Below are 20326 nucleotides of genomic sequence, written 5' to 3'. Positions count from 1 at the left end.
TCACTGTTCTAAAATAACTTTAAAAAAATAGAATAAGAAGGTTTGGCTGAAAGGCAACAGAAACCAAGTAGAACATTCCAAAGGAGTCCCTAATCCTGAACAAAAAAGACAGCATCAAAATCCACCAGATTGGGGAAGATGTTAAGCAAAATATAACAAGTTCACATGAAGGTGGGATGCTCTGATAATTACCATATGGTGCTGATGGTGTTGTGGGTATTTGCTAGAGAAAAATGCTCTGACATGGGCTTAAACCAATAGAAATTCTTTACTACCCAGCTGCTGACAACCCTGGGTGTTCATGATCCCCATGTAGCACTGAACCTTTCTCAGGGTGAGCTTTTATGCACAAAAACCATGCTCTGGATTGACACACTTCAGTTAACAGGAATGTTAGCCAGAAGCAGAACTACAGAAGCCAAAAAGCAAGGTTAGAAGGTTAGAGATTTTCCCAGAACTGTGCACTTTGTTGGATTAGGTCTTTGTTTTCATTTTTGGCAGGTGGTACTGTCTTCGTGCTGAGTTTTACAGCCTGAGTGGCATTTCCAACATGGTGGAGTCAGTTGTGCTAAGGCACTTGGCTTCTCTGAGTTTCTAGTTTTCTTCATCTGAACAGCGGACACATTAGCAGGATCTACCTCAAGGGTGACGGTAAGGATTTGATGACAAAGGCTGGGGAGGGGTGGCCTAAGGCCTGACTTGCAAGAGCAGTTCATCAACCATTTCATAAGGTCACGATCATAATTACTGAACTAAATAATGGAGAGATGACCAGGTGTCCTGGAGCATCCCATTGTGAGTTCAAGGTTAGCCTGGTCACAAAGGAAGACAGGAGGAAGTGGGGGAGGGAAATAAGGAGGGACGGGGAGGCAGTCCTGTTTGTATGGAGTGAGTGAGATCACACACCTCTCTTTTCCTTTCGACACTCCATGGCCCTTGGAATTTTGATTCTGTAGGGAGAAAAGAAAACTGATGTAACTGGTTTTGCACACTCACGTACCTTCCCTGCTCAACCTTTTCAGTGAGTGAGCTACTCAAACCACCACACTCAATCAAGTTCCAAGGAGACTGCCCCCTCCCTTTCCTCCTGGTAGGATCAATTCCTGAGGCATGCATGAATAGGGAGCAAACAGTCCCTGTTCAGGGTGACATCTTCTGGGTGGATGGGGTTTTCTGTTGCCCTTTAACACAGTACCATAGATGTAGTCGCTTGGAAAGTATGCATTTATTATCACACTGTTTCTATGGGTGGAGAGTCTGTACACAGCTTAACTGAACTGTCTGAGTCTTACATTTATTGATTGACCAAGGACAAGGCTCACAGTCCATGGCCCCACAGAAGCCAATGAGGGAGGACATGCCATTAGATACCAGAAGAGCCATGAAAATAGCCCCTCCCGGGAATATAGCTCTACAGAGTGTCTCTACACAATGCCAGGGGCTTATCTCAGCACACAGTTCACAGAGGAAGAGAGCAAAGGCCATGGAGTCAGCGGTCAGGGCCAAAGCTACTTTACTTTTGGCAATTCTGTCTTTAACTCTTGGCTATTCAGTGGCCGAAAGCCACTGGCTTCTAGTAATTTGACTTTCCCTGATAGCAGCAGGGGATTAAGAAAAAAAGGCTTATTTTTTCTCTGGCTCAATGGCCCCTCCCTGACTAAGGGAGAGGCTCTGAGTTCGTTAACTCTTCAGCCAGTGAGAAAGAAAAAGATAGAGAAAAAGTCATATATACACACAGAAACACACAAACACATAGATGCACACACCCACATACACACATACTCACACACTTTGGCCGAGCTTGACCACCAGTCTCAACAATTCCACGAATGTTCATGCATACTGACGTACATATGCATATACCTACATATGTATATACACATGCACATATAGACAAACTTGTAAGTATATAGATTTGGTAAATGGGGCTGAGCCCCAAATGCCACACTTTATTTATTCTCTCTGGCCTTCTTATACCTTTTTTTTTTTTTTTTTTTTTTTTTTGGTTTTTTGAGACAGGGTTTCTGTGTAGCTCTGGCTGTCCTGGAACTCTATAGACCAGGCTAGCCTCGAACTCAGAAATCTGCCTACCTCTGCCTCCGGAGTGCTGGTTTTAAATGCGTGTGCCACCACACCCGGCCTTCTTATACCTTCTTAGACAAAAGTTTCATATTAAGTTACCTCATAGATAAAATGTTACACAAAAAAAGGGAGTTACAAGCTGAGCGGTGGTGGCACACGTCTTTAATCCCAGCACTCAGGAGGCAGAGGCAGGCGGATTTCTGAGTTCGAGGCCAGCCTGGTCTACAAAGTGAGTTCCAGGACAGCTAGGGCTACACAGAGAAACCCTGTCTCAAAAAACCAAAAAAAAAAAAAAAAAAAGGAGAAAAGGAGATACAGGAGCAGTGTATATCTGTGGCCTCATCCTTGGACCTGATCTAGAATGAATGTTTTTTCTTGATCACACATCTGTCCCAAGCCTACTTCTCTTCTTAGTGTAATTTATGAAAGCTCATTGTGTTCCTTATTGTGCAGCCTTTACTTACCATTCTATGAGGAGGGAGCACATCCTATTCTTTTTGTTTTTTAAGATTTATTTATTTATTATATGTAAGTACACTGTAGTTGTCTTCAGACACTCCAGAAGAGGGCGTCAGATCTCATTAGGGATGGTTGTGAGCCACCATGTGGTTGCTGGGATTTGAACTCAGGACCTTCAGAAGAGCAGTCGGGTGCTCTTACCTGCTGAGCCATCTCACCAGCCCCCCCTTTTTTTTAGTTAGTTTTTTTAAATTTATTTGTTTGTTTTTATTTATTTATTATATGTAAATACACTGTAGCTGTCTTCAGACACTCCAGAAGAGGGAGTCAGATCTCATTACAGATGGTTGTGAGCCACCATGTGGTTACTGGGATTTGAACTCAGGACCTTTGGAAGAGCAGTCGGGTGCTCTTACCCACTGAGCCATCTCACCAGCCCGAGCACATTCTATTCTTGATTCTAACTTTAGTATGTCTCTCTGGCAAAACAACTAAAACCATCTCCTTAAACTTTTTCCCTACAATTATTTGACTCAAATTAGGAATTTCATAAGGTCAGTAATTCATTCAGACAGCATTAATTCATGAAAGTCCATCTTCAGGTTGATCTGCAGGGAATTTGCCCAATAGGATGGGCTGATGCCCAAGAATCATTGGGCTATGTAATAATGTCCAAAAGGCACATCAGCAGCAAGAAGCAATCCTGGGATGAAGTGTCTGGGCTGTGCCTCTCCAGATTGCACCCATCACAGCTATGCAATATGGCGACCCAGCTCCAGAAAACTCACTTGCTTGCCATAGCCTTTCCTAGATGGCTTCTGCCAGCTCAACACCTCATTTCATACTTCTGCCCACCAGGCCTGTTAGGTAACAAGGTTCCTAAGCCACTAGACTTAGGGTAGCTTATTCCATTGGAAATAGATACAAGCAGAAGCAAAACTGATTAGTGTGTAGTAACCGGCGGTCAGCACCATTGCTGAACTAACAATGCTGGAGCTTATGGATTCCCTCATATTCTCTATGTAAATACACCTTATCTATAAACAAAGGCACATTTTCTCCCTCCTTTTTGATATCTATTGTTCGGCTGGAACCCCTGCTTGCCCACATAAACTGAGAAAGAGCATCTGCCCCCTTCCATCAATCCCGCCCACACTTACACTCTGGGCTAACATGTCATCACCCCTCTACATAGCTACATTTCCAGAAGCTCACACAAGAGTGCCTACCCAGGGGCTCAGCTTTTGATCATACATGGGCACAATCCCAGCTCCTGGCTGGCACGACACAACCCCTTGCCTAAGTTCTATAAAACATCCCTTTCTCAGCCTGGGTGCACAATTTCTGCAGCCACATTCCTTGGGACAGGTAAACCCTCCCAGGAGTTGCATCTACTAAACCTGCCTTTATTTTTAATCTGGTCTAATCTAGCCTAGACTTCATCTGCAAAGAACTTATTATCTATGTCTTTTATTTACCTGTGTTGCTCAGCTGCAGTGTCTAAACCTTCATACAGTGCTGATGCTAAAAGTACTGAGTGCAAACATCCTTGATTTGTGCCTGACCTTAAGGGACATTTCCTGTTTCAACTTTTAAAGATGATGTTGCTAAAGCCAGCAAGATGGCTCAGTGTGTAAAGGTGCTTGCAACCAACCCTGACTATCTGAGTTCAATCCTGGAGACCCACATGCCGGACAGAGAAAATGGACTCCTGAAACTTGTCCTCTGACCTCCACACATATATCACGAAGCATGTGCACATAATTATTTTTTTAAAGTAGTAATTTTTTTTTGGTTTTTCCAGATAGGGTTTCTCTGTGTAGTCCTGGCTGTCCTGGAACTCACTCTGTAGACCAGGCTGGCCTCGAACTCAGAAATCCGCCTGCCTCTGCCTCCCAAGTGCTGGGTTTAAAGGTGTGCGCCACCACTACCCAGCTATAAAAAATTGTTTTAAGCAATGATGTTACTATAAGTTCTTAAAACTGTCCAATACCAAAAGGGGTAAATAGTCTGCTGTTCCCTAGTAAGTATTTTATTTAAACATTTTTTACTTAAGGCATCTTTTCTTGCATAACTATGGAAACACTATGAAATTCACTGAAACCATCTTTCACTGGTAATTATTATGTTATTCACCTATCATGGTCGTCAGGTTCTAGTTCTTTGGAGATGTTTTACATTTATTTCTGCCTGACACCACAAAAACTGTGCGAGAAGGGAAGAGAGAGGCAGAGGCAGAGGCAGAGGCAGAGGCAGAGACAAAGAGCACACGGCCTTGCTGCATATGTGGAGGTCACTGGACAGCCGTGACTATCAGTGCTTGCCCTCCATCTTGTTTGAGATGGGGTCTCTTTTGTGGTTTCCTACTCTGTATGCCAGGCAAGCTGGCACTCAAGTTTCCAGGGATTCCCCTGCCCACACTTCCTATCTCTTCCTAGGAGGACTAGGCTTACAGAAGGGTGCTACCATGCCCAGCTTTATCTTGGTTCTGGGCATTCTAACTGCAGGCCCCACTCTTTCACAGAAAGCACTCTACCCACTAAACCATCTCCCCAGGTGTCTTAGGGTTTTACTGCTGTGAACAGACACCATGACCACGGCAACTCCTATAAGGACAACATTTAATTGAGGCTGGCTTACAGGTTTAGAGGTTCAATCCATTATCACCAAGGTGGGAGCATGGCAGCATCCAGGCAAGCATAGTGTAGGAAGAGCTGAGAGTTCTATATCTTCATCTGTAGGCCTCTAAAAGAAGACATCCAGGGAGCTAGAACTATAGTCTTAAAGTCCACACTCATAGTGACACACCTACTCCAACAAGTCCACACCTCCTAATAGTGCCACTCACTGGGCCAAGAATATACAAACCATAAGATTCCACTCCCTGGCCTCTATAGGCTTGTTCAAACACAAGAGTCTCTAGGGGCCATACCTACCCATAGCATAATAAAAAATACATTTAGTCCAACTTCAAAAGTCCCTATAGTCTATAGTAGTCTCAACAATGTTAAAAGTCCAAGGTTCAGAGATTTTTCTGAGATTCATTCAATCACTGTAATCCCCTTATAAAGTCAAAATCAAAAAGCAGATCACATACCTCAAACATCATTCAGGATATACACTACCATTCCAAAATGTGATAGTAAATACTGGACCAAACAAGATCAAAAACCAGCTGGGCAAACTCCAAACTCTGCATCTCCATGAGTGGTGTCAAAGCGCTCTTCAGATCTTCAACTCCTTTCATCTTTGTTGCCTGCTGCACAATTCTCTTTGGCTGGTTCCACTCCCTATTAGCAGCTTGCCTCAGCAGATAGCCCATGGCTCTGGCATCTTGAACATCTTGGGGTCTCCAAGGTAACTTCAATGTTACAGCTTCTTGGTTCAATGTCTGGGATCCACACATGATCTTCTGGGCTCCTCCAAAGGGCTGGCATCACTTCTCCAGCTCTGCCCTCTGTAGCACTCTAAGCTCAGGTTGATCCACTACACTGCAGCTGCTGTTCTTGGTGATCATCCCATGGTACTGGCATCTCCAATACACTGGGGTCTCCCACTGAAACTAGGTTTCTCCAATAGCCTCTCATAGGCTCTCTTCATGGTGCCAAGCCTCAAATCCTTTGCATGACCTCTTCAGTCCTGGGCCATCAACTACAGCTGAGGTTACACTTTCTCCGATGGCCTTCCATGACCTCTCACAGTGCGAAGCCTCAGCTGCTCTCCATGACTCCTTCATCCCTTCAAAATCAGTACCACCTGGGTGACTCTTACACATTACCAAGTACAGCTGCAGCACCAGGTACAACCTTGGTTATCTCTGGAACACAGCTTCTTTGTGCTGCCAGAAGATTTCGCCTCAGTGATGCTGGTATCTTCTTAATCACTGCCATTTTCTTAGCTCCAGCTAACCAGCATCAATTGTCCCAGCAGTCCCTTCTATTTTTGACTCTAAAGCCAGAGCCACATGGCCCAAGCTGCTGAGTTCTGCTGCTTGCTGGAAGTGGAACATGGCTCCCTTGTTCTATTACATTATCACCAGCTTTCTGTTTTCCAACTCCTTCACTGCCTAAGCTTGGCTGTCCTGGAACTTGCTTTGTAGATTGACCCTGAACTCAGAGAACTGCATGGTTCTGTCTCCAGAATGCTGGGATCAAAGGCATGTACCACCATGCCTGTACTTAAGCTTTTCTTCACCTAGAACTTGCTCTGTCCCAGGCTGGCCTTAAACTCAGAGATCTGTTTGACTCTGCTTCCTAGAACTAAATGTGTGTACCACCATGCCTGAGCCAAAGCTTTTCATGGCCACTATTCCTCAAGACCTGGATAAAAGCCTGTGTCTTCCAGCCTCAAGATCTGGATCACCAGTGTGCCCTCCATTTCTGGATTGTAGTTTATTCCAGATTAAAAAGTCTAAATGAAAACAATAACCAGGGCTGGTGAGATGGCTCAGTGGGTAAGAGCACCCGACTGCTCTTCCGAAAGTCCGGAGTTCAAATCCCAGCAACCACATGGTGGCTCACAACCATCTGTAACGAGATCTGATGCCCTCTTCTGGAGTGTCTGAAGACAACTACAGTGTACTTACATATAATAAATGAATTAATAAATTAATGAATAAATAATAATAATGATAAAGAAAACAATAACCAGGCAATAATGCCTAACATAATATAACTATCCCTTGTTCAAATGCAAACATATAAACAATAAGCTTAGCTGGGTGGGATCTTGCCCCGAGGTCACCACTCTCTTAATCTGTTTATCTTCTTGAACACAGGATTCAGCTCCGTTGCACTTCCTGGTGCCTTTTTATTACTTGAACCACACATTTTTTATTTTTTCTTTCTAAACGTGCTCTGCTTCATCAAAAACACTCTTCATGAGGCTAAACCACAGCAGACTGAACTGGTATGCTTTGAGACCTCCGTTGTCAATGCAATTAATTTGATTCACTTAACCTTAGCCTCAGGCAGACTCTTCAGACACAGGCAAAAAGCAGCCACATTACTCACCAAAATAGCACAAGAGCAGTCTCTTGGCCACATACTAAAATTCTTTTCCTCCGAAACCTCTAGAGCCAGGCTTTCACAGTTCAAATCACCCTCAGCAACAAAGTCTACCATATTCCTACTAGGATGACCCATTAAGCCCTACATAAAGCATTCCACTGCTTTCCAAATCCAAAGTCCAGAAATCCACATTCTTCCAAACAAGAGTATGGTCAGGCCTAACACAGCAATATCCCAGTCCCTGGTACCCACTTTTGTCTTAGGGTTTTCATTGCTGTGAAGAGACACCATGATAAAGGCAACTCTTATAAAGAACAACATTTCATTAGGGCTAACTTACAGGTTCAGAGGTTCAGTCCACTATCATCAAGGCAGGAAACATGGCAGCATCCAGGCAGTCATGACTCTGGGGGAACTGAGAGCTCTACATTTTATAAGTCAAACAGAAGGTTGGCTCCTACATGCCTAGGAGGAGGGTCTCAAATTCTACCCCACAGTGACACACTTCCTCCAATAAGGCCACTCCTCCTAATAGTAACACTCCCTGGGCCAAGCACATTCAAACCACCACATCCACAAAGACCATAATTTACATCAAAGTAACCTTAAAACACATTTCTGGAAGGGCATAGTAATTATTTTAGACAAAACATGCCAATTATTTTTGACTTATATCTTTTCTAGTTATCTTACTTTATTTTGGTTAATACAACTGGACCATGTGAGAAGGCTGGGCTGATTCCACGACAGACTTCAAACTGGCAGTTAAGAAGACTAAGCCTAATAATTGGGCAAGTTCAGGCAAGCCCGAGCAAGACAAAAAAACCCAGGTTCCAGCCTTCACACACCAATAATGGTTCCAGAATGCCTAGATATAGAGGAAGATAAAGCCCATCTACACTGGAATTCCAATGTGCTTTAAATTGAGCCTTCAAGCTCACTTGGTGTCTGTCTTGGTGATGGACCCAGCATGCTGGACTTCTGCAGAATAAAACACTCTTTGCGTGTACATACTGTTTGAGCCTGGGGTGTCTTCAGTAAATCATGGACCCTTACTGTTGTGTTTTATAGAAATTAAGAGAGAGAAGGGGGGCTGGTGAGATGGCTCAGTGGGTAAGAGCACCCGACTGCTCTTCCGAAGGTCCGGAGTTCAAATCCCAGCAACCACATGGTGGCTCACAACCATCCGTAATGAGATCTGACTCCCTCTTCTGGAGTGTCTGAAGACAGCTACAGTGTACTTATTTTTTTTTTTTTTAAGATTTATTTATTTTATTTAAAGAACACTGTAGCTGTCCTCAGACACTCCAGAAGAGGGAGTCAGATCTTGTTACGGATGGTTGTGAGCCACCATGTGGTTGCTGGGATTTGAACTCCGGACCTTCGGAAGAGCAGTCGGGTGCTCTTACCCACTGAGCCATCTCACCAGCCCCGTACAGTGTACTTATATATAATAAAAATAAATAAATCTTTAAAAAAAGAGAGAGAGAGAGAAGGGGTGTGTTTGGTGGATGTACAGTCAGGTGTGGGGGAAGGGAGTGCTTCTGCAGGCCCATCCTGAGGTATCCCTTCCCCTGAGGGGCCAGCCATGCAATGGTGTAGTATAGAATAGAGTAGCATAGAGGGCATGGGGAGGGGAGTTGAGAGGGTATTAGAGACAGAGAAAGGCAGAGAGAGAGAGAGAGAGAGAGAGAGAGAGAGAGAGAGAAGAAGAAGAAGAAGAAGAAGAAGAAGAAGGAGGGGGAGGGGGAGGGGGAGGGGGAGGAGAAGCTGACCATGAGCACATGGAGAGAGGGGAGAAGGGAAATGGAGAGATGTAGGAAGGAGCAAGAGGACAGAGAGCAAGAAAACAAGAGAGCAGAGGGTGCAAGCAGCCCCTTTTATAGTGAGTCAGGCAAACCTGGCTGTTGCCAGGTAACTGTGGGGCAGAATCTAGACAAAATGCTAACACACATGGTCAAAGCCATGAAAATCTCAATGTGTTGCCAAGACAGACATGACCTCTGTGGGGGGTGGGCTTAGAGGGCTGAGAACTGTCTAAGCAAACACAAAATGTAGTCAGAACAAGATGGGGTTGCCTTAGTCATTCAGTGTCAAAGGGAAGCAGGCCGAATGGAAAGGGCTACTGCAGTAGATGTTGGTTTGGGTTTTGTTGATGACATTTTAATAGTCTCCTAGCCTGTGTATTGAAAGAGTGTCACGTCAATTAAGAAGTGAATCATGATGATTTAGCACAGTGGTAGTGGAAGTGGAGGGAATAAGTTCAATATATATTTACAAAGTTAAAAGAGAAGGATTTGCTGATGAAGGCATTGAAACAAAGGAGTCAGTGCAGCGCCTCAGTTTCTCTAACTTGATCAACAGCAGTCAGTCACCCAATAGTGATAAGTTTGTGCAAGCTCTGTGCTTGGCGCTGGGGTTCAATATCAGGGAACAAGTCGACCCTGGAGTCTAGAAGGAAAGACAGGCATTAGACGGAATAAGGAAGCCCAGTAAAGGGAGGAAATTCATGGCACTCTACTGGTAGACTCACTTTTTGTTCTGAGAGGAAAAGAAACAGAGGTGGCATTCTGAAATGTCCAAACACAAAATAAGAAGCAGGTTGGGACCAGAATGCTGGATTCTAAGGAGACTCATTTTTCTTCATTAGATCCCATTTTTCCTGGTCTTAAAATCAGAGTCTGTCTGTTCGAGTCTCATGAGGTTCAGATAGTACTGGGCTTGGAAAAGCCACTAACGGAGCTTTTTGGGTGGATGAATGGGTGGATGGATGGATGGATGGATGGATGGATGGATGGACGAACAGACCGATGGATGGACGGACAGGCAAACCGGGGATGAAAGAATCTCTAGTGGTTTCTCTAAGTCAGGAAAGTATCTGAGAGCCACAGAAATCACTGGGTTCAATTTAGAATCTAGACTCAGTAAATTCCCGCCAGCACAGCGCTCTCGCGGAGCGTGTGTATGTGGCGCACGGCATGTCGGGACTTGCAGTCCTAAGAAAGTCCAGCGTGTTCTTTTTTCTTTTTTAATCCCCCCTAATTACTGCACCCAACCTTCCCCTTCCGAATCCCTCTGCGGTTTCCTTTCATCTAAGAACAATCTACATCATCGGATTGGTGAGAGTCCTACCTTCTGTCGCGACATGAGTTGGGCCCAAACCAAACCGCCGCGGGCACCCTAGAAAGCATGTGCGTCTCGTTGCTACGGCAACCAAAGGAGGTGTCCCGATCCACCGATCTGATTGGATGATAGCAATCTGTTTGGATGACACGCCTTTAGGTTCCCTCTGACCCAAGCAAGGATCTTGGAAGAGTTGCCCACGTCAGTCGATTGCTTGAACCTTTCTCTCTTGGCGCCACTTGCCGCCACTTCCCAGCGTGGGGGTACACTCGGCTAGAGGCTGGCTGCCCGCCACAGCAGCACTTCCTATTCTGCTGTCCTGCTACACTCCCCGCCCCCACCCATCTAATAACACTACATTTGAAAAAATGGACACGTTAAAAAAAAAAAATGCAGTCCTCTAACTGAGGGAAGTTTCCTCACCAGGTCACCTGATTATTTGGTGTCTCCCCCCGCCCCCGCAAAACATTAATTCTCTCCCTCCCTCTCTCTCTCTCCTTTTATTTTTTCTTCCTTCCTTTTCTTTCCCTTTCCTTTCCTTTTTCTTTCTTCCTTCCTTCCTTCCTTCCTTTCTTTCTTTCTTTCTTTCTTTCTTTCTTTCTTTCTTTTTTTCTTTCTTTCTTTCTTTCTTTCTTTCTTTCTTTCTTTCTTTCTTTCTTTTTTTCGAGACAGGGTTTCTCTGTGTAGCCATCCCTGGCTGTCCTGGAACTGACTCTGTAGACCAGGCTGGTCTGGAACTCAGAAATCCGCCTGCCTCTGCTTCCCAAGTGTTGGGATTAAAGGCGTGTGCCACCACCGCCCGGCTTTTTTTCTTTTTCTTTTTTCTTTTCTTTCTTTCTTTTCGTTTCTTTTTTTTTAAAGATTTATTTATTTCATTTATGTGAGTGCACTGTAGCTATCTTCAGACACACCAGAAGAAGGCATCAGATCTCATTACAGATGGTTGTGAGCCACCATGTGGTTGCTGGGAATTAAACTCAGGACCTCTGGAAGAGCAGTCAGTGCTCTTAACCTCTGAGCCATCTCTCCAGCTTCCTTCTTTTCTTTTCTTAATTTGGGGTTGGCTATGTTGTTGTTTGAAACAGGACCCCACGTTATTCAGGCAATTCTCAAACTCACTTCAAAACCAAGGATGGCCTTGAACTCCTACACCTTTGCCTCCACCACGCCTCTACATCTGGCTCCATCACTTTCTCTAACCTTTAAGCAACCGGGCAGAGTGGCATTTGTTTGGGAAGCAACGGCAGAAGGACTCAAAGGCATCCTTGGCTAGAAAGTGAGTTTAAGGCCAGCCAGTATGGTATCAAACCCTGCCTCAAAAACAAACAAAAATAAGCTAGTTATAATTTATAATAAACCTGGTTTTGCATCTGTGGTACTAGGTTGAGCTACAGCCTCCTGTATAATAAGCAAGCACTCTACAACTGAGCTACATATCACACAGAAAAATACCTTTTTTTTTTTTTTGTCCTGGAATGCACTAAATCACCCATGCTGGCCCCAAACTCAGAGGTCTTCCTGCCTTTGCCTCCACCTCCCACGGGGCTGGAATCAAAGGCATATGCTAGTAGCCAGGCAATAATAATAATAATTCTTAAGTACCAATTGTTTGCCTGCTGTAGCATCACACGCTGGTGCCCACCTCACGCTGTCCCCCTCAAGCCGTTCTCTGCCTGAGCACTTGGAACACACATTCCACCATCTCGCCCTTCCCCACTCCCATAGCACCCTTGCCAAGCTCCTCTGGCCCACTCTGTGACCTTGCTCTTCCCATGTAGTCTCCAGTCTGTTTCAGTGGATGGTTTGACCGCTGTTTCCCATCCCTGCTTTCTGAAGTCCACCCATCATAGCGCTTCCTTACTGAGGCTCTTCTCACCCCTCAGCCCTAACTTCAGCTTGCACTTTGTCTCAGAACTTCTCTAGCTCTCTGTTATTGCATTCTGGAACAATTCCTCTAAATCCTTAGTATCTCCTCCCATAAGCACCTAGAAAGGGGGGGGGGGGAGTACTTATGTATTTTCCACTGGGCCTGGCGTTTGGCAGCTGACTAACACTGTCTAGTGACTACATAAATGAAAATATCAGTTAAACAGATAGTTACCAACTGAGAGAGTAGAATACAAAGTCCCAGACTAAATATATGTCCAAGATAATTGAGAACAAGTACTCAAATATTTGTATACACAATAGCAAAGTTCACAAGATCCCCCAAGTGGAAACAACCTGAATGTCCATCCAGACAAATTAGTTACAATAGATACATATAATCAAATCTTACTCAGCCATAAAGAGGAATGGAGGACTGAGACCCACTGATGCTGATGTGTGGATGAACCTGAAAAGATACGATAAGGGGAAGAAGGCACACAGAAGGTCATAGATTGTGTGTGTGTGTATGTGTGTGTGTGTGTGTGTGTGTGTGTAACAAAGGTGCTCAAACAACTCTCACAAAACATTAAGGAAAAGAGGGCCCCACCCTGGCTTCCACAAAAGAAAATGTGCAAAAGCAGGAGTGTGAGGCTCATTTTCTTCTTCTTTTGCAGCCCTGGATGACAGCCCATGGAACGGCACTGCCTTTTATTCATATGAGTCTTAGTATATCAATTAACCTAGTATAGAAAATTCTTCATGGGTAACCCAGAGATTTGTGGTTCTAGACCCTGTCAAGGAAACAATATTACACATCAGAGACAGGAACAGGGAATTTTCTGCAGAAGAAATTCAAATGTGCTGGGGATGGTGCTGTACACTTGGGAGCCTAGCACTTGAGGAGTAGAGACAGGAGGATTCTTGTACGCTTGAGTACCACCGGGCTATACATTGACGTGCGCTATCTGGGCCAACATACTGAGACCTTGTCTGAAAATAAAAAATGAGGGAGGGAGGGAGACAAGAGAGGAGGGAAGCGGAGGCAAAGGGATGGAAGAAGGAAGGAAAGACAAAAAAAGTAAAAAGCAAAAACAAAAACCTAGAAACTCTAACTGCAAACCATCTGAGAATTAACACAATTGTAAATTAGTATTTAAAATATATCAGTTGCACAGAAAAAAGAAAAAAAAAAAAAAAAAAAAAAGAAGCAGCTTTGGGTCCTGGCTCATGAGGTAAGCAAACTAGGAAGGAACTACTGTAGACTAATGGCTTCATTTACCAGATCCTGTGTATACCCAAGGTCAAGGCCATTAAAGAAATTTGTCCTTTGAAGATTAACTGTGGCTGCTGCTATCGGGGACTTCCGAAGCAAGCGATTTCGAGGCTTTTGTGCTGCGGAGCTCTGTGAAGCTGCATGGTATAGCATCACCTTGTGACATCCAGAATGACCAAATTCCCACCCCAATTTAGACCTGCTGAAGCTGCCCCAGCAACCTCCACCAGAGTCCTTGTAAAGAGCTGGATTCTTCTTTTTAAAAACTGGTTTATTTTTAATTATTCATATGTGTGGTGGGAGTATGTGAGCATGTGAATGCAGGTATCTGTAAAGTTCAGAAGAGGGTGTTGCATCTCCTGGCACTGGAGTTTCAAGTAGCTGTGAGCTGCCATGTAGGTGCTGCGAACTAAACCTGGATCCTCTGTAAGATTAGTGAATGCTCTTAACGCTCGAGCCATCGTCTCTCCAGCCCCAACAGCTGGATTCTTTTCTCTTTTCTTTTTTCTTTTTTTTTTGGGGGGGGGGGAGGTTAAGACAGGGTTTCTCTGTGTAGCCCTGGCTGTCCTGGAACTCACTCTGTAGACCAGGCTGGCCTCAAACTCAGAAATCTGCCTGCCTCTGCCTCCCAAGTGCTGGGATTAAAGGCATGCGCCACAACGCCCAGCTCAACAGCTGGATTCTTAAGGACAGAAAAAAAAAATCATCTTCTGAAAAAAATTAAATGGAAATTACACACAAAAGATAAAACAATAAAATCATAGCAATGTCCTCGGAAGGCCCTGTGTTGGTGAGGCCTGGGCATGGGAATCTTTGTTTGCTTCTGATTGACTTGGACATGTTGAGAGTGACCCAGAAGCTCCCGTCAGGAGGGAGATGCAATGGTTTAGTTTGGAGAGAAAGGAGCTGAGACAAACTGCCCTTCAAAAGACAGTTTCATTAACAAGGTGGAAGTGTGGGGATGTCTTCAGTACCAGACAAAGAGGGTACCCCACACACTTTTAGACTCCCAGAATAAGCAGAAGGTCCCAGGCTGGGAATCAAAAGATGTTGTTAATAAGTAGCCTATGGTGCATACTTGACATCAAGTCACCTGGCTGTCCCCCAAGGGCATGGTGGAAAGAGAGACTGCAGGGTCACAGGCCACCTTGCCAGCCAGGTTGAGCGGTTGCACCTTTGTAGGGAGAGTGAGGTAGCAAGGGGGTATGACCTACCTATTCGGATAAGAAGTGTCTAACACCTGTGACTTGTCCATAGCTCTATGACAAAGATCATAACGATCTCCTGTGTGCTAGGGTCTCCACTGGGCACTTTAAATAAGTCATCTCATCCATTTACACTACAAACCTACAGTCTTGTCTGCCTTCCCATTTGTAGATGATGAAGATGAGGCCCATAGGCTTGAAGCAACCCACTCAAGAGCACAGCAGACACCACCAGACTGTGGGGTGATTTCTCCAAATAGCAATAGAGAGTTTCTGATTGCTACTTGTAACTCCCACACACTTGGTAACTTAAAAATCCCATGAACACATCATCTTAAGGTTCTGGGGAGAAGCCCAGAATGGGTCTCACTGGATGAAGGTGTCTACATAGCTGACTTCTCTCTGGTAGCTCTACATAAAATAATTCTGCTGCCTTAAAGTGTCCACCATCAACTCCCAAAGTCTCTTGCTCGTGAGCTGAGCAGCCTCCACCCTGAGGAAATTTGTTGGAGAGTGACACATCTGGGTCGATCCCCATCACCTCCTCCCCACTCTTATTAGAGGTTCTCCCTCCACCATTTGTCACTTTCCAAGCTCAGTTACCTATATGTTTCCAAAGACATCGGCTATCTTTTAGATATGTTCTGAATCTTTTCAAGGAATCTAGTCTGCCTTGAGATAAATACTCTATTCACACACACACACACACACACACACACACATAACCAGACCAGAAATAGAGTTCACTCACCATTCACTGTTCCTGTCCACCTTCACCCCTTATGGCCCCTACTTCTGTCCTTGTGTCCCTCTAACCCTGTTACCTTTCATGTCACCTGTGAGAACACTAGACTGGTGATTTTGCTGGACACTCCAGCATCCTTTCACCTCACAACAGTTGATTAATTAATGCCTTTACTCCACCTCCAGCCTTACTCTCCCCCACCCCATCCTATGTAACATAACACATTCAGAGTTGACAGCAATCAGCATGTGGACATCTTTGCAAACAAGCATTTTGGTTACCACAGTGAACCATGGACTGGTTTCCAGGGAGACCCATGTTTTAGCAGAGTTTTTGTAAAATAGACACCTCATGATTTATTTAAGAAAGTTGAGCTTTGCGATAGCTAGCCCTTGCGGAGCAGAGTTCATAGCTATTAAATGTGTGATGTCTAATAACTTCCTTATTTTTTCTCCTCAGGGCTTTTACCCTGGCAGAGGTCTCTTGTTCCTATGACTTGATCATTCCCTCTAAGTACCAAGTCAGGATACAAAGGGCGACTGGGGCTAATCCTTTATAGATGAAATAAACTAAGAAAATAGGCTCTCCTGCCTAGGTTCACAGAGTGACTAATTCTCAGGGCTCTGATACGGGGGCCTTGTCTCCAGAATACTTTATCAGCTCTCTCACCTCACCCGCCTGTCCCCTGGGTTGTGCATGTTTGAGACAAGACTTCACATAGTCTAGGCTGGCTCAGGTTCACATGGTAGACAGGGCGGAACATGAGCTCAGGATCCTCCTGCATCTTTCTTCTCAATGCTGTGATTACAGGTGCACGCGGTCACATTCCGTTTACTAGCTTTTCCTCCCCCCCTTTTATTTGTTTATTCATTGTAACGAAGCACCTCCTCCCTCCTTTCCTTCCAGTTCCACCTCTTACCCCCACTCCCCCCATAAGTACCCACCCATCCTGGTACATCAAGACACCGCTGGACTAAGCGCATCCTATCCCACTGAGGCCCAACAAGGCAGTGCCGCTAAGGGAAAGGGATCCCAGGCCCACAACAGAGTCAGAGACGGTCCTCCCCCTCCGATTGTTAGGGGACCTACGTGAAGAACAAACTTCAGCTCTGCTACATATGTGTAAGGAGGTGAGGTCCAGCCCATGCATGCTCTTTGGTTGGTGGTTCAGTCTTTGTGAGCGCCCCACCCCCACCCCCATGAGCCAGGTTAGTTTACTCTGTAGGTCTTCTTATGGTGATTTTGACACTCAGGCTTCCTTATCTTTTCCCCACTTTCCCACAAGACTCCCTGAGCTTAACCTTGTTTCCATGTGGGTCTCTGCATTTGTTTCCATCAACTGATGGGTGAAGCCTCTCAGAAGACAATTATGTTAGCACAACTGTCTGTAAGCATAGCAGAGTATCATTAATAGTGTCAGAGGTTGGCCCCCTCCCATGGGATGCGTCTCAATTTTGGCCAGTCATTGGTAGGCCATTCCCTCAATCTCTGCTCCATCTTTATCCTTGCTTGCACTCCTTGTAGGCAGGACAAATTTTGGGTGGAAGGTTTTGTGGATAGATTGCTGTCCCCCTCCCTCCACTGGAAGACCCACCGTGCTACAGGAATGAACATGGAGCAAGGGGAACAGGTCTCCATTGCTGGTGGCAATGCAAACTTGTGCAACCACTTTGGAAAGCAATTTGTTAGTTTCTCAGAAAATTGGGAATAGATCTATCTCAAGACCCAGCTGTACCACTCCTGGGCATATACCCAAAAGATGCATCACCAAACCATGGGAATACTTGCTCTACTATGCTCATAGCAGCTTTATTCATAATAGCCAGAAACTGGAAACAACTTAGATGCCACTCAAGAATGGATAAAGAAAATATGGTACATCTACACAGTGGAATACTATTCAGCTACTTAAAAACAAGGACAGCATGAAATTTTCAGGCAAACAGATGGAACTAGAAAAAAAATCATGGGCTGGTGAGATGGCTCAGCAGGTAAGAGCACCCGACTGCTCTTCCGAAGGTCCGGAGTTCAAATCCCAGCAACCACATGGTGGCTCACAACCATCCGTAACGAGATCTGACTCCTTCTGGAGTGTCTGAAGACAGCTACAGTGTACTTACATATAATAAATAATAAATAAATCTTTAAAAAAATCATTCTGAGTGAGGAAGCCCAGACCCAGAAAGACATGCATGGTATGTGTTCACTTATAAGCAGATATAAGCCATAAAGTACAGGATAACCATGCTGCAATCTACAGACTAAAGAAGCTAAGTAACAAGAAGGGTCTAAGGGAGGATGCTTGAATCTCACTCAGAGAGGAAATAAATAAACACTTGAAGTAGATGGAGGGAGGAAACTGGGTGGGAGGGAGGGAAGGGCTGAGAAAGAGAACAGAAATCGGTGTGTGTGTGTGTGTGTGTGGGATCTAAGATGGGGGAGACTCCAGGGAGTCTTTGGAGGTGACCCTAGCTGAGACTCCTAGCAGCAGGGGACATGGAGCCTGAAGAGAGTAGTATTTCTTTTGGCTGTCAGGGACCAGTCCTTCTAGAGGCTCAAGTCAGCATCAGCATGCCTTTGGTGTAACTTTCCACCTATAACTTGACATCCCATAACCACATGTTGAATTATTGATGATTTTCTTTCTGTGGCAGAGATAATGATTTTTTTCAAGTCAGGGAATCTCGGAGTCCCTTCCTTCTCCACCCACTTCTGTCTGCATATCCTGCCAGCCACACTCTTAGCTATTCACACACAGTGAGTGCCCCCTCCCCTTCTTTGCAGCCTCTTTGTCTGCTCCATCCCAAGCTGTCCTCATCTCCCACCCGCCCAGCTGCAGTAGCCTCCTTGATGACTTCAATGGCGGGGTGGGGGTGGAGGACAGGGAGGGACTTAAATCCTTAAACCAGGTGTTATGGGTCCTTGGTTAAAGTTTCCCTTTGGCTTTCTATCCCATGGAGGAGAAAGCTATGTTAAGCCTACTTGTGCCCCTGGAGGATCCTTTGCACAGGGGCCATGACTGTACTCTTCAGCCTGTCTCATGCCCCTGTCTCAGCTCCCTCTGCCCCAGCTGTCTCTGCTCTGCCCACAGGCCACAGTCTCACAGCAGCACAGGCCTCTGCAGTGCGGTCTTCTGTCCTCCTCCACTCTTGCAGGGACTAGGTTAGCTCTCAGCTCAACTGCTGCGGAGCAGAGCTGGAAGGGGGGGGTGTTTTCCACCCCCTGCTTTGTTTTTTTTTTTTTTTGTAGCCACCTGTGACCTTTGGTAAATGCATTATTTGTTCCTCCTTTGCCTTCTCTCCCAGATCTGGGATGTGTGTATTATGCTGATCACTGGCACCTAAGGCTACCAGCATCTGCCATACAGATGGTCTGAGTTGAGGTGAGTCTGAAGTAGAAGCCACACACTGAGTTTTGAAGACAATACCATGCAGAGATCATAAAACTCATCACCAATCATTTCTATCCACCAACCAAATGCTAAAATGATAGTATAGGAATATACTGAATTAAATCAAAATATGATCAAAATGTGTTTTCATGTGAATAATAGAAAGATTCCATTTAAATATGCACACATTTTGTACCTTGTAGGGGGGACTCGGCCAAGGTTCTTAAATATCCCCCCATACCATGTGATCTCCATTCTTTTTTAGTTTTGGTATCTTTGTTTCTGAGACAAGGGTTCTTGTAGCCCAGGCTGGCCTCAAGCTCGTTCTTCCAATCCTCCCACCTCTGCCTCCCAAGTGCCAGAGGACAAGAAGTTCCTGGACCGCTGGGGTTCAAAACCCGGGCTTATGCATGTCAAGCAAACACCAACAGCTGAGCTATATCCAGCCACTTTTCATTTAATTTCAAAATAACCCCTAGGTATATATGTGTATAAAATAGATATCCAAATCAAACATTTACTGATAATAAATCATAAGAGAATTTATTTTAAAATAACTTTTCTTTTACATATAATTTTATAATATATATAAAAGCTCTAACAAATTTGCATCCTAGTGACATGATGTACTTACTTAATTTATGCATAAAGAACTAAAGCTTGGCTGAATGTTTGATACAGCAGGGCATTTTCAGGGCTGATATTTTAATTTTATAATCATCAATGCGGGGGAATGCCACTTTGCATAAATATATAGTACAAATGTCAAAAATATATAGTACAAAGGTGTTGAAAATTCTGTCCTAATCCCAACCCTAAATTCATGTAATAGTTTTTAGGAAATTGAACTCAGCAACTCAACAGCATTTAAAACAACAACAACAGAATACCAAACATTTCAATATAACAAAATCAGAAGATATTTTAGTTTGACACACGCTGAGGAATGAGGGTAGGAAGACATTGAGTCTCTCCCTTGCCCCCATAATTAGAAGTAATTTGTACAGTAAAACACTGTAGTTCATAACACCAGAATCTCAAATCTGGGCTAAGGTGTCTCTGGTAGAGTCCATGTGTAGTGTGACCCTGACAGCATGCTCAGGGGAGAGTGTGTGTGCTGGAGATTTAAAGCCAAGAAACACCCCAGACTCACCATGGGTTTAGTTTTGA

The 20326-nt window shown here is 44.6% G+C and overlaps 1 protein-coding gene across 17 annotated transcripts in view; it reads right to left on the bottom strand.

Annotated features, from left to right (window-relative positions):
* Ttll9 (tubulin tyrosine ligase-like family, member 9) overlaps positions 1-20326 on the bottom strand; it is a 57437-nt gene that overhangs the window by 35245 nt on the left and 1866 nt on the right. For 7 of the 17 annotated variants that reach the window (XM_030252160.1, XM_030252158.1, XM_030252161.1 and 4 more), the window contains exon 2: positions 907-950. The exons of 1 other annotated variant lie outside the window; for it this stretch is intronic. Coding sequence is in view for 5 of the 16 variants with exons in the window: in NM_001083618.1 (NP_001077087.1) it covers positions 907-950; positions 10683-10697 (59 nt within the window). In the remaining 11 variants the exon portion in view is untranslated. Of the gene's footprint in view, positions 1-906; positions 951-10682; positions 10777-20326 lie in introns of those variants that run through there. 9 more of the 17 variants (NM_001083618.1, NM_001355719.1, XM_006500320.2 and 6 more) reach the window with 5 other exon arrangements.

Source organism: Mus musculus, chromosome 2 (genome assembly GCF_000001635.26).
Source record: "Mus musculus strain C57BL/6J chromosome 2, GRCm38.p6 C57BL/6J".
NCBI lineage: Eukaryota > Metazoa > Chordata > Mammalia > Rodentia > Muridae > Mus > Mus musculus.
Note: the sequence above shows the minus strand (reverse complement) of the source record. Positions and strands in the feature narration are given on the sequence as shown.